Source organism: Pelophylax lessonae (genome assembly GCF_965119305.1).
Source record: "Pelophylax lessonae genome assembly, chromosome: 1".
Taxonomy (NCBI): Eukaryota; Metazoa; Chordata; class Amphibia; order Anura; family Ranidae; genus Pelophylax; species Pelophylax lessonae.
Window position 1 is genome coordinate 863,964,595 of NC_138768.1, and position 15,935 is coordinate 863,980,529.

Consider the following 15,935-nt stretch of genomic DNA (forward strand, 5'->3'; position numbering starts at 1 on the left):
TGCACATTTTTTTTTTAGCTCAGGCAATGTAAACAATTTTAACACTAAAGCAAGCAAAAATCTAACAATAGTAATAAAGAAACACTTAAAAAAGAATTGACACAGTAAAGGGAAAAATCCATTCATTGTGCATACTGTGCATGGTGTCAGCAGGTGAGGGTGTAAGCAGCTGGGGGTGTATATAAGCCTGTGCTCTTACTGCCAGTCACTGGTACAGCATTGGAATACACATCCTGCAACATGGGAAAGGTAAGAACCTACTAATGCTATTAAATTAAATGTAATAATAAATGCTATGTATGAGTTTGGGTATGTGTCCATCAATGATCAGTCATTGGGTAGCTTTGCAATCCAGGACACCAATATGTGAATGGAGCCTTAATGTGCCTGTAAAGTGGCGCATCTGTAGAATGCATTAAATATGTTACAGCAAAAATGACATTTCTAAAGAAAAAAAAAAACAAGTCAAATCCCATTTAAAATGACTCGCGGATACAATTACCGGCACTCAGCTATTGAAAAACTAAAGAAAAAAACGTTGCGTTGCCACATAACATCAGAAGGGAGCCGTGCCACGGGGTGACAAAGCCGGGTGGCCTTGCCCCTTGCCTATATAAGAAATGTTAAAGCGCAGAGCGGGCATACAGCGGGAGGCATTTTATTTTTCGGATGCAGCGGGCATCGTGATTGATGATGGATTTATATCGAGGGACACTTTTTTTTTTTTTTTTATTTTTTTTATTTATTTATTATTATTTATTTGTTATTTATTTATTTACTTTATTTTATTTATTTTATTTATTTTATGTATTTTATTTATTTTATGTATTTATTTGTTTATTTACTTTATTTTATTTTTATTTTATTTATTTATTATTTATGTATTATTATTTTTATTATTATTATTCTATTTATTATTTTTTATTATTTTTATTATTTAAACCCATTCACAGGAGGGGGGGGGGGAGGGCTGCATGCTCGGATAAGGGTATGGTATGGATTTGGGGGGGGGACCCCGTGTCGTGGCTTTTTTTTTTTTCTTTTTTTTTTTTTTTGGAAGCAGCTGTCTGTGGGAAAATCCATTGACAGCTCATGACTCATCAGTTGTTAAGGATTCCGCGTTCGGCTTCCCAGCCCCACTCGTTTGCCCAATCAGGGTGCAGAATTCGTGTGTTCGGCGAATAGCCGAACGCACAAATGTTCGGCTTGAACTCATGCTCTGGCTGAACCGTTCGCCCATCCTTAGTGTCCATCCTTGACTGATTTTGGACATTATTGAACCCAGAAGACTGAAGACATCTTGTGATAAGGCTTATATATATATAAATATATATATATAATATAATATATATATATATATATATATATATATATATATATATATATATATATATATATATATATATATAAGGCTATATGGGACAACTCTAGATTGAAGTTGAGTATTTCATTCAGACCTGTTTTCTTTCTTTTTTTTTTTTTTTTTTTTTTGTTACCGCTGCCTGGGGATAAAAAAGTTGGGTTTTACAGCAAACTTGATTTTTTCATTTTTTTATTTTAGCCACAGAATCAATTTAGGTTTAATAAAAAAAAAGTTTTATGTTTTCTTGCTAGGCAACAGTTGCAGATAGGTACTTCAATAAAGGGACACAAAAAAACCAAAAACAAATCAGCAATGCTAAATATTCAAAAACCAAAAATGGTATCAAACATTCTGTAAGCTACTCAAACCATCAACAGTGAATGTCCCATTTTCTTTGCAGATCATCTTCTACGAGGAGAAGAACTTCCAGGGTCGCTCCCACGAGTGTCACTCTGAGTGTCCCGATCTGTCCTCATTCTTCAGACGCTGCAACTCCATCCGTGTGGAAAGTGGGAACTGGATCCTGTATGAGCTCCCCAACTACAGAGGACACCAGTACTTCCTCCATAGAGGAGAGTATCCTGACTTCCAGCACTGGATGGGCTACAATGACTCCATTAAGTCTGTGCGTCTGAGCCCCCAGGTAAAGCAACACCTATGTACTCTTTATTAAATCGTATATTTTAATTTTTTTTTTAACTTTAACTATATATATTTAAAATTGGCCATATTGCGGAAATAGAAAATTATCAATGAAGGTTGAAAAAATACCCCATAGGTTGGTCCTCATCCAACAGCTCCGGCTCCTACGCTTACCCAGTCTTCAGCGCTGTACTTCACAGACTCACTTGTTCACCAATCCAGCACCATTCCTTGCTTAGATTTAATGACAACCAAGGTCATTCAACCCACTTCCTGTAAACTTTGGGTGTCAAGGCCCCACCCTCATCCTTTGATTCACAGGAGAATGCTGTAAGAAGCAGATGTGCTTTCTACAGCATTAAGGGTCTGCTCACTCCCAGAAGAAGACAGGAATGAGAAGGACCCCTTGATGTCTTCGGACTAAAGACACCTAGAAAAATGTTCTGTAGCTTTGGGTGTGGAGGGGGTCCATGCCTGAAAATGGGTATTCAATTTTTTTAAATCATTCTTTCTATATAGTTTGTATTTATATATGCAAATGAGTAAGCCATTTAAGAGTAACATATTTTTCCTTTCTGCTTTGCTGTTTTATGCAATGGTTTTGCTTCACTACTATTTTTCTTTTTTTTCTTTTTTTTTTTACAAGCCTATGAGTCAACAGACAACTAAAAACAAAACTCTTCATGTGGTTAATTTCATCTCAGCATTTGTTTTAAAGGGTATACGAGTCATTGAAGTGACTAATTTTCCCTGTTTATAGTGTCCAATCTATAACTCTCTATATTTAATGAAAAAAAAAACCATGAAAGTAGATATGTGCGATTTGCTTTGTAACAAATCAAAATCCGGACAACATTTTTATTATTCGGAGATTCGGATATATCCAAATTTCCAAATCACAATACTAACGAATTTCAACAAATCCAAAATAAATTATAACAAAATGAATTAACCAATCTCAAATTTATAACTGAATTTGAAAATCAATTCAAATTCGAAAATGCATTTGAAAATTAAATCTAATTCAAAATGCCATTAATTCAGTAAGGTATAAAAGTAAAATAAGATCATGATTCCTACTTAGGCTGCTTTATAGCATAGAATAGAAATTAATAGAATAGAATAGAATAGAAAAAAATATATAATTTAATTACAAAGAATAGAAATTATATAATAGAACAGAAAATAATAGAATACAAAATAAAAGAAAAGTGAAAAAATGCATATAATGTAAAAAATATTGTAGAAAAAGAAAAATAGAAAATAAAAGAATAAAACTGAATAGAGAAGAAAAGAGTAAAATAGAGAAGGAAAAAAATAGAATAGAGTAGAATAGAATAGATCAAATATTGCCGTCTTTCGAAATTTGAAAATAACGAATATATGAAATGAATCCAAATATATTAAATTATTCCGAAAACAATTATTCTAACATTACAAATCAAAATTTAGACAAAATTTTTATGATTTGGAGATTCGGTTATATCCAAATTTCCAGATCACAATTGTAATGAATTTCAACAAATCCAAAAAAAAAATTATAACAAAATTTATTATCAAAATCTAAATTTATAACTGAATTTGAGTTTAAAAATCAATTCAAATTCAAAAATTATTTTGAAAATTAGATCAAATTCAAAATGGAAACATATTGCAATTAATTCAGTAAGGTATAAAAGTGAAATAAGATCATGATTCCTGCTTAGGCTGCTTTATAGAATAGAAATGAAAAGAATAGAATAGAAAAAAATTGAATATAATAACACAGAATAGAATAGCATAGGAAAGAATAGAAAATAAAAAAAATTGTATTCAATAGAGCAGAATAGAATGGAATAAAAAATTAAAAAAAGTGTTAAAAAATGCATATAATGTAAAAAATATTATAGCATAACAAAAAAAAATAGAAAATAAAAGAATAGAACTGAATAGAGTAGAAAAAAGTAAAACAGAATAGAAAAAAATAGGATAGAATAGATTAGAACAAATATTGCCATCTTTTGAAATTGAAAAATAACGAATATACGAAACAAATCAGAATATACGAAAATTATTCCGAAAACAATTATTCTAACATAACAAATACGACGAAAAAAATTTATTAATGTAACAAACAAATTAGAAATTAAACAAAACACTTTTTTTTCCTTGAAAGAGCAACTGTGTCAAAATGTAAAGGTTTCATGGAAATCGCCAAAATCGCCAAGTTAACGTATAGCTGAATCACAAACTTTTATTTTTGATCGAGTTGAGCATAAATAAAACTGATGCAGGGTTGAATTTTTTTGTGTTCCTGTTTTCCTTTACTTCCGGTCCCGTAAACACAACAGGAAGTGAAGGGAAGGGGAAAGTGAAGGGAAATCCCCTTGTAGACAGCTCTTACCAGAACCCCACTGGAAGGTATAGTCCTGTTCAGGTGTTCACTCAAAGTCTTGGACTATATAGAGAGGGGTAGAGGAGACTGATAAGGTGGATAACAGCAACATTCATGAATGAAGAGAAGATAGTCTATGTGGAGGTAGGCCAACAAGGAGGAAGTTGCAAAAGATAAGGTGATGGATAACAAGGGAGTGGATTGTAGCTTGGTGGTTTTAACGGTTAATATTCTACTTTAGTATATATATATGCCAATCCTATTAGCATGTGGTATGGGGGTGTATGACCCTTTCTCTGGTATGTCCTTGAGCTGAAAGATGTCTCCACCACCTAACATCTGTCTCTAACGGTAGGGACTCTTCTGTGAGATTACTTTTTTGGATCCTTTCCCTGCAGTGCATTCTCGTTTTATCCCTATGGAAACTTTTGGAGGGTAGCGACACTTGACTCTAATTAAATGTTGCTTGGAACACATGGATTACGTTCTTTGGAGAGTGTAAACTGGGTGTTCAAGGCACAGGAGAACTTTGGCTGTCATGGTAGGACCAGAGATGGAAGGAGATGTTTGTGTTGTGTTCAAGGACAGCAATAAAGCTATGGGAAGGCACTGAATTCTTCCCTACTTAATCCAAAATAATCAAAAATGTCTGCTTGAAATGACCGATTTACTCTCCGTTTTCACTAGGTTGGATCCGACTTCGGGGCGACCTGTGAAGTCGCGTGCAGCGCGACTTGCACGGACTTCATAAAATGAATGTCTATGCAAGTCGCTCCAGGTTGTCCCGTAGTACAGGACCCTTTTTCTAAGTTGGAGCGACTTGTGTCGCTCCTATTAGAACCGGTCCTGTACTACACTATGGGACGCGACTTGTCAGGCTGACCAAGTCGCTTGACAAGTCGTACCAGTGTGAATGGAGACTTAGAGTTACATGTATAATCACTTGCAATTTGTTGTTAATACTTTTTTTTTGTTTTATTATGGTGTAACTTATTTTAACAGCACCAAGGTTCCTTCAGAATCAGAATCTATGAGAAAGAAGACTTCAGAGGTCAGATGATGGAGTTCACTGAGGATTTTCCTAATGTCTATGAGAGATTCCGCTACCGTGACATCCACTCTGTCAATATCCAAGATGGCTACTGGATGTTCTATGAGGAACCCAACTACAAAGGACGTCAGTATTACCTGAGACCTGGAGAGTACAGGAGATACACTGACTGGGGAGCCACAAGCCCCAAAATTGGTTCCTTCAGACGCCTTCATCATCTCTACTAAAGTGGCAGAATCATAACTTTATTTTCTTCACAATAAAATTGATAAAAAAATAATTGCAGTTAATATGTTTTGTATAGTTTTTTTTTTTTTTTTTTTTTTAATTTAACATTTTATATTGAGATTATGAAACATAACATAGCGCAGTGTTTCTCAACCTTTTTTCAGTCAAGGCACCCTCTATAATTATGGACAATCTCGAGGCACCCTCCAAAATTATGGACAGTCTTGAGGCGCCCCATTCTAAAATCTTAAAACTACGCTTATAGTTTTACATAAGACAGCAACATCAATACACGTAGGACACCCAGCATTAGAGGTGATTTATTCTTCCAAAGCAAATACACTTTTGCAAACTGGTACTGACTAGTATTCCAATGTTTCTTTTCTCCCTAACTTAGCTAATGGGACCTCAAAGCTGAAGGAGAGAGGCAAGGGAAGGTCAAACAAGGATGATATGGAGGCAACTGACATCCTCCTTATCAACTGATGATGTCATTGGTCATTAGGAGGCTGGAAGCTAGAAGGTAGTAATGGTGAAGAATGAAAACCTGTGGCTTTGTGTAACTAAAAGGCAGGTTTCATCCACCTATCAGCCTTGTATACAATTGTGGGGCAATTTTTAGGCGTTTTGCCAAGGCACCCCTGAAGAAACCTCAAGGCGCCCCAGAGTGCCTGGGCACCCTGGTTGAAAAAGGCTGACATAGCGTATAGTAATACAGAGTACAACAACAAACTTATGCAGCATTGTTGAGTCAACAAATAATGATAGGTAGAAGGTAAGCAAGGTTAATACATACATTCATTAGAACTTTTTGAGCTAATCATTAGGTGTAGGGTCTGCTAGCTTTCCAACACCTGAGAACGAAAGGAATATGTCCTGACAGTGTGGTTGGAGTTTGGGATTAGGATGTGTTTCAGTGAGCGTGATGTTTAAGGAGGCTGGAGCAGCAGCTGCAACATCTTGGGGGGGATAGTGTGTTGGGTGGAGTTGGGGAGCAAGAGAGCTGGTCCTTCAGGTGTGTATGGGATAATTTCGAGAAGATGGGTGTTGGGCGCTAATTACCAGAAGGAGTGTCCACCAACAGCACAGGCAGATGACCAGTGGGTGCTTCCAGACTTTCCAGTAATAGCCAACATTCATGGCAGCACTGGCGGTCAAAAAACAGGAAATCCCTTTTCTATGGGATAATTTTGGGCTTCCAAAAGGGCTGCTGAGCTGTGAGTCGGTATAAAGTGTTGTCGACCACTGCAGTTGTCTCTGTGTAATCCTGTTGGTATATAGTTGGTAAATCCTGGTAGCTTGTGGGCGTCAGATCCGTATAGTGCAAGGAAAGTGAGTCATGCTTAAAGTAGATCCTATTCCAATCTTTAAAATCTCATATACTCTTTACATTGTAAAGTAATTTCAAGGTTTTCCACCATTTTAAATCTAAAGCTTTTATTGGGAGTTCTTTGCAGTAAGGTCCGACTCTTGCAACCTTGCTGACACATATTTCTTGGGTATGGTTACCATTGTCATGGACTAAAGCAATGATGTGTAGCCTGTGTGACAGTTGATGATGAGAACAACCACACAGACATGTCATGGTCTGGCATCAGGCTTGGAGGCCAGTGGCTGTAACAGATAGAATCATGAGTAATCAGCAGGTAATATATAAGCAGATCCCCCTAGCAGATAAGGCGGGCTCATCTGAGGTGTAGGGTCTAAGCACTAGCTGGTCTTCAACAGAGATGTTGATGGTAGAGATAGGTTTTACTGCATGCTAAAGCCAGGTGACAGGCCCTCTGGATTGCCCAGAGGGGAAATAGCAAACGGAGATCGGGCAACATATGCATGGGATAAGGATCAAGCAGAAACAAAGTCAATAAATAAGCCAAAAGGTCGGTAATGAGTAGCAGCTGGATAGAATCAGATGAAAGCACAGTAGATGATCAAGCCAAAGAACAATAATGAGTGCTAGCAAAGATAAATACAGCAGCAGGTATGCAAAGAGCAAGAGACAGTAAGAATATCTGCATTATGTTTGCCAGCTTCCTTCCATAGTGAGAACCGCTTGGGGGGGGGGGGGTGCCTCAGGCCCCTAGCATTTAGGGATAGGCATTATTTGAGAGGCATAGTCTGATGCTAGGGTGAGGCTGATTGATGTTTATGGTGAGTTACTTGCGGTTATGGTGGAGCACTGGCTCATGGGGAATGAACCATCTCGGATCATTGTGAATCTTGGCAATCCTTGGTGGTCCATTTTGTGGAGGCATGGTTTCAGAATGGTGTAGACAGCCCTGAGTGTACCATACAGGGAGGTAGAGAGAATAGACAAAACAAGTTGAATTAAGAACAACAGAACATAGTCATTAAAAAAAGGGTCCTGTATAGGATCCATGGGCAATTTTAATTGCTGGGAAGAACTGGGGGGAAAAAGGAAGGTGAACATTGTATTCCTTGTCCAGGGGGAAGTTTGAAACTGGAAGTGATTAGGAGCCTCCACTTGCATGTTTCTTCGGGTAATGTTTGTGGGATACCACCTGCCATCCGGTATCCAATGTTGATGGTTGAGGGCTTGGCGTAGTGGTGTTGGCCTGATCCGGAACGATGTCCCAGAGGCAGAGGGAAGCCAGCCCATCTTCCAAAGTAGTCACGCTGGTGGTGCTGCCATTGTGGGCAATGACCAGTGTGGCAGGGTATTTCCATTTTTGTGGTATTTGATGTTTTTTTTTAAGGCTTTGGTTATGGTTAGCAGGTTACGCCAACATTGCAGCGTGTGTCTAGACAGGTCAGGGAGTAATTGAAGCAATGTATTGTGGTTAGGGACATTGTCTGCCCGGCAGAATGCTGTCAGCAGTTTAACATGGTAGAAATGTACTCTGAGCAGGAGATCGCTGGGTATCTCAGTTGGCAGAAAGGAGGGTTTGGTACTCTATGAACCCTGTCTACAGTGAGCTCATGAGCTAATAAGATTGGGAGCAGGGAGGAGAATAGAGTATGAACATATTGTGCCAATTGCGGGCTTGCGACTGACTCAGGAATTCCTCTGATCTTTAAGTTATTTCTTCTAGATCTATCCTCCAAATCAGCTATCTTATCTTTGAGCCAGGTAATGTCTTCCTTATGGTGATTGTGTGCATCTACCAGGGTGTTAAAGGACACTGAATAATCTTCCATGGTGTTTTCAATGTGGTTAATTCTCTCCCCTAAGGCCTGCATGTTTGCCTGGCATGGCATTTATTGATACCTGATAGTATTTCAGCTTGCAGAGAGGCTTTCAGAGATAGGAGCAGGGCCGCTGATAAGCCAGTACAACCAGTCCTGTTGTACTGGGCCCAGGCCCCATGAGCTGAACAGGGGGGGCCCAGGGTAGCTTTATTGTTCATTTCTGCCTAAATAAATAAATGGATTTTACTAGACCACACCTCCATCCTACTCACTTACCATGGCTTAATTTGCATTTCACTGGGCCCAATCAGGTCAACAGAGGGGCCCAAGAGGTGGGAGCAGAAGAGAGACTTTTTTTTTTTTCATTTTTGAGGCATAGGCAGATAAAGTCAGTTTCTTACTGCAGTACAGGGGTGGGTGGTGTTGGGGGGGGGCATCAGGAAGGCTTTATGGGGCCCCATGATTTATAACAGCCCCCCTGGATAGGAGCATGTCCTTAAGCATAGTATCGGAGATGGGTTGCCCTGAGGTTGGGAAAGTGGCAATGGAGACTCTTGCAATAGGTGTGAAGCAGTGGGTTGCCTTAAGAAGGCAACTGAACTCCCATCACCGAGCCCAGTGAGAGCAACACCGTCAGAACCCACAAAGCCACACTCCAGGCTCTCACCATCCAGCCTCTTCTCCTTCTCCTCTCTCCTCACAATTGTCCTCCACTCCACCTTCCATCATGCCATCCTCGCGTTGTTCTGGAAAAAGGCAGGCTTCCGTGGCCCAAATGTTGAAGCGTAAAAAAATGATGACGCTGGATAACCCTCTTGCCCAACGTTTGACTGCTGGCTTGTCGGAACTGATAGCCCACCAACTATTGCCATATCAACTGGTGGATTCGGAGGTCTTTCGGAAATTTGTGGCCATTGGAACACCACAATGGAAAGTCCCAGGCAGGAAATATTTCTCTCAAAAGGGCATTCCAGAGCTGTATGGCCATGTTCGGTGGCAAGTGAATGTATCTCTGTCACTGTAACGCTCCTGCGTTTTCTGAAACAAGATGGATTTGCAGCTGCAGAAAAACTCCACTCAGCAGTCATGTAGAGATACGTTGAAATACCAATTCCAACTCCCAAGACTCATCACTGTGGTCTGTCTGATTCAGCATACAAATATACACACTCAATAAGATGTTCCTGGAGTGATAGATGTATATAGCAGTATAGTGGTGATGAGCTGAAGAGACAGGTATGAACAGTGACAATAGGTGAACAGCACTTGAGAGAAATGTTCATGAGAGTATAGATGGTAACAGGTAGGATGCAGATAGGTTAGCAATCATGTATGGTAGTAGGTGGTAGGATAGCAGATGACATACAGGAGAGACTAACCCAGTGCAAGGATAGATGTTAGTAGGCTCAAGAGCTAGCAATCTAAATAATAGTGCAGATGATAGTAACAGTCCTTAATATGCAGAGCTAGATAGTGTAAGCTTAGTAGGAAGGTTATGGAGGATTCCCCTGCGGGGTACTTATCACTAATAGCAAGCAGTAGTAGAGAGGTTCAGTATGAGCGAGTGATCCGGTAGCGGGATACAGGGATCAGTAGCGAGGTTCCGACAGCGAGGTACGCTTGTAAGCATATGAGCTTCAAGGCAGGTTGAACGAACATGTGAGTGAGAACGCCGGCGGTTGAAATAGCCGCTCTGCGGCGCTCAGTGATGACAGCATCGGTCTTAAAGGTGTATGAGCACCTACCAGAAGAGAATGGTGGGACGCATACACTGAATTGGAAAGTGGAATAAGGGTACCAGAGGTACCAGAACATTACAGTCACACAGTGTCGGTGCCAAGCTACATCTGACCACTGACACATGGTCTAGCAAACACGGGCAGGGAAGGTATATAACTTTTACTGCCCACAGGATGACCCTTCTGACGGCCCTCAAGCATGTAACCCGTGGCACCCGTGTAGATTTTGTTTTACCGCCAGGGATTTCATTCTGCTTTTGCGTGCGCTGGCAGAGGAATTTCCACTCACAGAGAAACAATTGCGGGTAGTAATCCAACAGGGCCTGCAAGAAGAGGGCGGTTTGAAGATGTGTTTGTCACTTCAGATATGAGATTCTTCTTTCAGCCGGCCCATCGACAGCATCAGGGAACGCCTAGACCGACAGGTGTCCGACTACATCGGGTTAATGGCCGATGTGGACACTCTGAGGAGTGATGAACCCCTGGACTACTGGGTGGGCAGGCTTGACCTCTGGCCAGAGCTTGCACAATTTGCAATTGAACTGTTGGCTTGCCCCCCCGTCCAGTGTCCTGTCCGAAAAGGACGTTCAGCGCAGCAGGGGGGATCGTGACCGATAAGCGCACTCGCCTAGCTCATGACAGTGTTGACTACCTCACATTTATAAAAATGAATGAGGCATGGATCTCTGAGGAATTCAACACATGTGACCAGTAGACCATGTTTGATTACAATTCCTCATGACAGGCCACAAATATCCGCCAGACCACCATCCACCCACAACAATTCATGGTCTTGTCTTCGGTAAATACAGTGGCATAAAAGGCATTTCATGTCCATTGAATGCCTAATTTTTTGGGGCCTTTCATGGCCGACAATTATTTTTGCTGTCAATGCCTAATGTACCTCCAGCCACAGAATACAACATTCTTAGCTGTCAGGTAAACCCATGTGGGCTCATTTTTGGGGCCTATATTGGCCGACACTTACTTCTGTATCCTGTCAATGCCTAATGTACCTTCAGCCACAGAATACAACGTTCTTAGCTGTCAGGTAAACCCATGTGGGCTAATTTTTGGGGCCTGTACTGGGCAACACTTACTTCTGTATCCTCTCAATTCCTAATGTACCTTCAGCCACAGAATACAACGTTCTTAGCTGTCAGGTAAATCAGTGTGGGCTTATTTTTGGGGCCTATACTGGCCGACACTTACTTCTGTATCCTGTCAATGCCTAATGTACCTTCAGCCACATAATACAATGTTCTTAGCTGTCAGGTAAACCAATGTGGGCTTATTTTTGGGGCCTATACTGGCCGACACTTACTTCTGTATCCTGTCAATGCCTAATGTACCTTCAGCCACAGAATACAATGTTCTTAGCTGTCAGGTAAACCCATGTGGGCTAATTTTTGGGGCCTGTACTGGGCAACACTTACTTCTGTATCCTCTCAATTCCTAATGTACCTTCAGCCACAGAATACAACGTTCTTAGCTGTCAGGTAAATCAATGTGGGCTTATTTTTGGGGCCTATACTGGCCGACACTTAATTCTGTATCCTGTCAATGCCTAATGTACCTTCAGCCACAGAATACAACGTTCTTAGCTGTCAGGTAAACCCATGTGGGATTATTTTTGGGGCCTATACTAGCCGGCACTTACTTCTGTATCCTGTCAATGCCTAATGTACCTTCAGCCACAGAATACAACGTTCTTAGCTGTCAGGTAAACCCATGTGGGCTTATTTTTGGGGCCTATACTGGCCGACACTTACTTCTGTATCCTGTCAATGCCTAATGTACCTTCAGCCACATAATACAATGTTCTTAGCTGTCAGGTAAACCAATGTGGGCTTATTTTTGGGGCCTATACTGGCCGACACTTACTTCTGTATCCTGTCAATGCCTAATGTACCTTCAGCCACAGAATACAATGTTCTTAGCTGTCAGGTAAACCCATGTGGGCTAATTTTTGGGGCCTTTCATGGCCGACACTTACTATTGTATCCTGTGAATGCCTAATGTACCTTCAGCCACAGAATACAACGTTCTTAGCTGTCAGGTAAACCCATGTGGGCTAATTTCTGGGGCCAGTGCTGGGCAACACTTACTTCTGTATCCTCTCAATTCCTAATGTACCTTCAGCCACAGAATACAACGTTCTTAGCTGTCAGGTAAACCCATGTGGGATTATTTTTGGGGCCTATACTAGCCGGCACTTACTTCTGTATCCAGTCAATGCCTAATGTACCTTCAGCCACAGAATACAATGTTCTTAGCTGTCAGGTAAATCAATGTGGGCTTATTTTTGGGGCCTATACTGGCCGACACTAACTTCTGTATCCTGTCAATGCCTAATGTGCCTTCAGCCACAGAATACAACGTTCTTAGCTGTCAGGTAAACCCATGTGGGATTATTTTTGGGGCCTATACTAGCCGGCACTTACTTCTGTATCCAGTCAATGCCTAATGTACCTTCAGCCACAGAATACAATGTTCTTAGCTGTCAGGTAAACCCATGTGGGCTAATTTTTGGGGCCTTTCATGGCCGACACTTACTATTGTATCCTGTGAATGCCTAATGTACCTTCAGCCACAGAATACAACGTTCTTAGCTGTCAGGTAAACCAATGTGGGCTAATTTTTGGGGCCTCTACTGGCCGACACTTACTTCTGTATCCTCTCAATTCCTAATGTACCTTCAGCCACAGAATACAACGTTCTTAGCTGTCAGGTAAACCAATGTGGGCTTATTTTTGGGGCCTATACTGGCCGACACTTACTTCTGTATCTAGTCAATGCCTAATGTGCCTTCAGCCACAGAATACAACGTACTTAGCTGTCAGGTAAACCCATGTGGGCTAATTTTTGGGGCCTGGAATGACCGACACTTACTTCTGTATCCTGTCAATGCCTAATGTACCTTCAGGCCACAGAATACAACATTTTTAGCTGTCAGGTAAACCAATGTGGGCTTATTTTTGGGGCCTATACTGTCCGACACTTACTACTGTATCCTGTCAATGCCTAATGCCTATACTGGCGGACACTTACATTTTAAATTCAATGGGTCTGTAAACATTCCGCCAAATTGTGGAAGGGATGCGGACCCATTTTACAGACATGTGAATGAACCCTATATGTATTGGACATGTATTTACTGGCTGCTGTCAGTTCTGGCTGATTTAGGAAAAAAAAATGTTTTTACTGTAAAAAAAAAAAAAATTTTTAGGGCAACTTTTCCAATAGCAATACTTCTGTTATGACATTGTCCATGTGGTGGGACTATTTGTGCACAGCTAGTAAGTATTTTGTGGCTGCAAATATAACCTAAAGGTTTTTAAAGTTCGCCTCCCATGAAAATCAATGGGGCCCGCCGCGAACTTGCGGTTCGCGAACATTTGAGAAAGTTGGCAGCTAACGTTCGCTAACCGCCCCGGCCAATGTTTGTCCATCACTACTGCTGAATTGCTAATTCATTGTTTATCTCTTTCCTGGACTATTGCAATTCTTTCCTCATTGGCCTGCCTTTCCACAAGCTATCCTTGCTTCAGACTATCATTAACAATGCTACCAGATTTATGCACCTTAATGTCTGCTGACCCACTCTGCCAGTTATCGAAATGGCTTCCAATTGCCCAAAACAAAAAATCAAGATAATAACAACAACATACAAAGCCATCCACCACTGCCTTGAGCTACATCATCAACCTCATCTCAAAATATCACCAAACCCTCCTCTCTACTTCTCCCAATACCCCCTGCTCTCTAGTCCCCTTTTAACTTCCTCCCATGCCCACATCCAGGGCTTCTTTAGAGCCTCTCCCATTCTCTGGAAATCTCTATCTCAACCTGTGTTGTTATCTCCTGCTCTGTGTTTAGGTTATCCCTAAAACCTCATCTCTTCAGGGAAGCCTATCCCACCTATACCTAATAACTGAAATTATAATTCTCAAACTACTTACTACCGCATAGTTAGTACCTTTTATTTTTCTTGCTGTTCCCATTTAGAAGGTAAGCTCCCATAGGCAGGGTTCTCCTAACCTCTTCTCTGGGACAGCATTGTAATTGAACTGTCTCCCTTTATTTTGTAAAGTATTGCACAAACTGTTAGCATTTTATAAATCCTAAATAATAATAATAAAGCAATATATATATATATATATATATATATATATATATATATACACACACACAGTATCTCACAAAAATGAGTACACCCCTCACATTTTTGTAAATATTTTATTACATCTTTTTATGTGACAACACTGAAGAAATGACACTTTGCTACAATGTAAAGTAGTGAGTGTACAGCTTGTATAACAGTGGAAATTTGCTGTCCCCTCAAACTAACTCAACACACAGCCATTAATGTCTAAACCGCTGGCAACAAAAATGAGTACACCCCTAAGTGAAAATGTCCAAATTGGGCCCAAAGTGTCAATATTTTGTGTGGCCTCCATTATTTTCCAGCACTGCCTAGACCCTCTTAGGCATGGAGTTCACCAGAACTTCACAGGTTGCCACTGGAGTCCTCTTCCACTCCTCCATGACAACAATACGGAGCAGGTGGATGTTAGAGACCTTGTGCTCCTCCACCTTCCATTTGAGGATGCCCCACAAATGCTCAATAGGGTTTAGGTCTGGAGACATGCTTGACCAGTCAATCACCTTTACCCTCAACTTCTTTAGCAAGGCAGTGGTCATCTTGGAGGTGTGTTTGGGGCCGTTATAATATTGGAATACTGCCCTGCGGACCAGTCTCCGAAGGGAAGCGATCATGCTCTGCTTCAGTATGTTAAAGTATATCAGGGGAGGACTGGGCCAGGGTGCCGGGGGGCAATTGCCTCCCGGGCTGCTCTGATGCCCCATAAAGGGTGATGTGCGTGGACTCTTACCACATTTGAGAGAGGTTGGAGCGTATACTGGGGTACCGAGGAATCCAATAGGCTTCCAGGGGTGAGGATGGCAACAGGGAGACCACACCTGAATTGAACCTTCGTACTCCTCCGTGAGACAGCAGGTGACGTCACGGCTCCTTCCTAGAGAATCCCCCGGGTCGCCCAATTGTGAACGGGATTGATTCTGTTTCAGCTAGGTTAGGTCAATATATTGATAATTTCCTTCAACATTAAAAAGTGCTTTCCAAGCACTTATAAGAAGGCTCTGGTTTTTTATATGAATGCCCCTGGAGTTGCTCCTCGATCAGGATCCTCCCAGGGCTTCACAATAGCTGGTGGTGTCTTCTAATAGCGGCGTGTGTTCCGCCTTGCGTTCCACCACTAACAGGAAGTGACGTCGTAGGTCAGACGATCAAGGTAAGACCACAATGCATTTCGCGATCGTTCGCATCATCAGAAAGTCTTCCAGCCATTGTGAAGCCCGGGAAGT

At 41.0% G+C, this 15,935-nt stretch overlaps 1 protein-coding gene across 1 annotated transcript in view; it reads left to right on the plus strand.

Annotated features, from left to right (window-relative positions):
• Nucleotides 1-240: 240 nt before the first annotated feature.
• The window catches only part of LOC309544948 (uncharacterized protein), a gene marked incomplete at both ends in the record, with an annotated part of 61,329 nt that continues 45,634 nt past the window's right edge, over nt 241-15,935 (plus strand). Inside the window, 3 exons of the mRNA XM_082243952.1 lie at nt 241-249; nt 1,764-2,006; nt 5,382-5,621. Coding sequence (XP_082100078.1) covers nt 241-249; nt 1,764-2,006; nt 5,382-5,621 — 492 coding nt within the window. The remainder of the gene's footprint in view (nt 250-1,763; nt 2,007-5,381; nt 5,622-15,935) is intronic.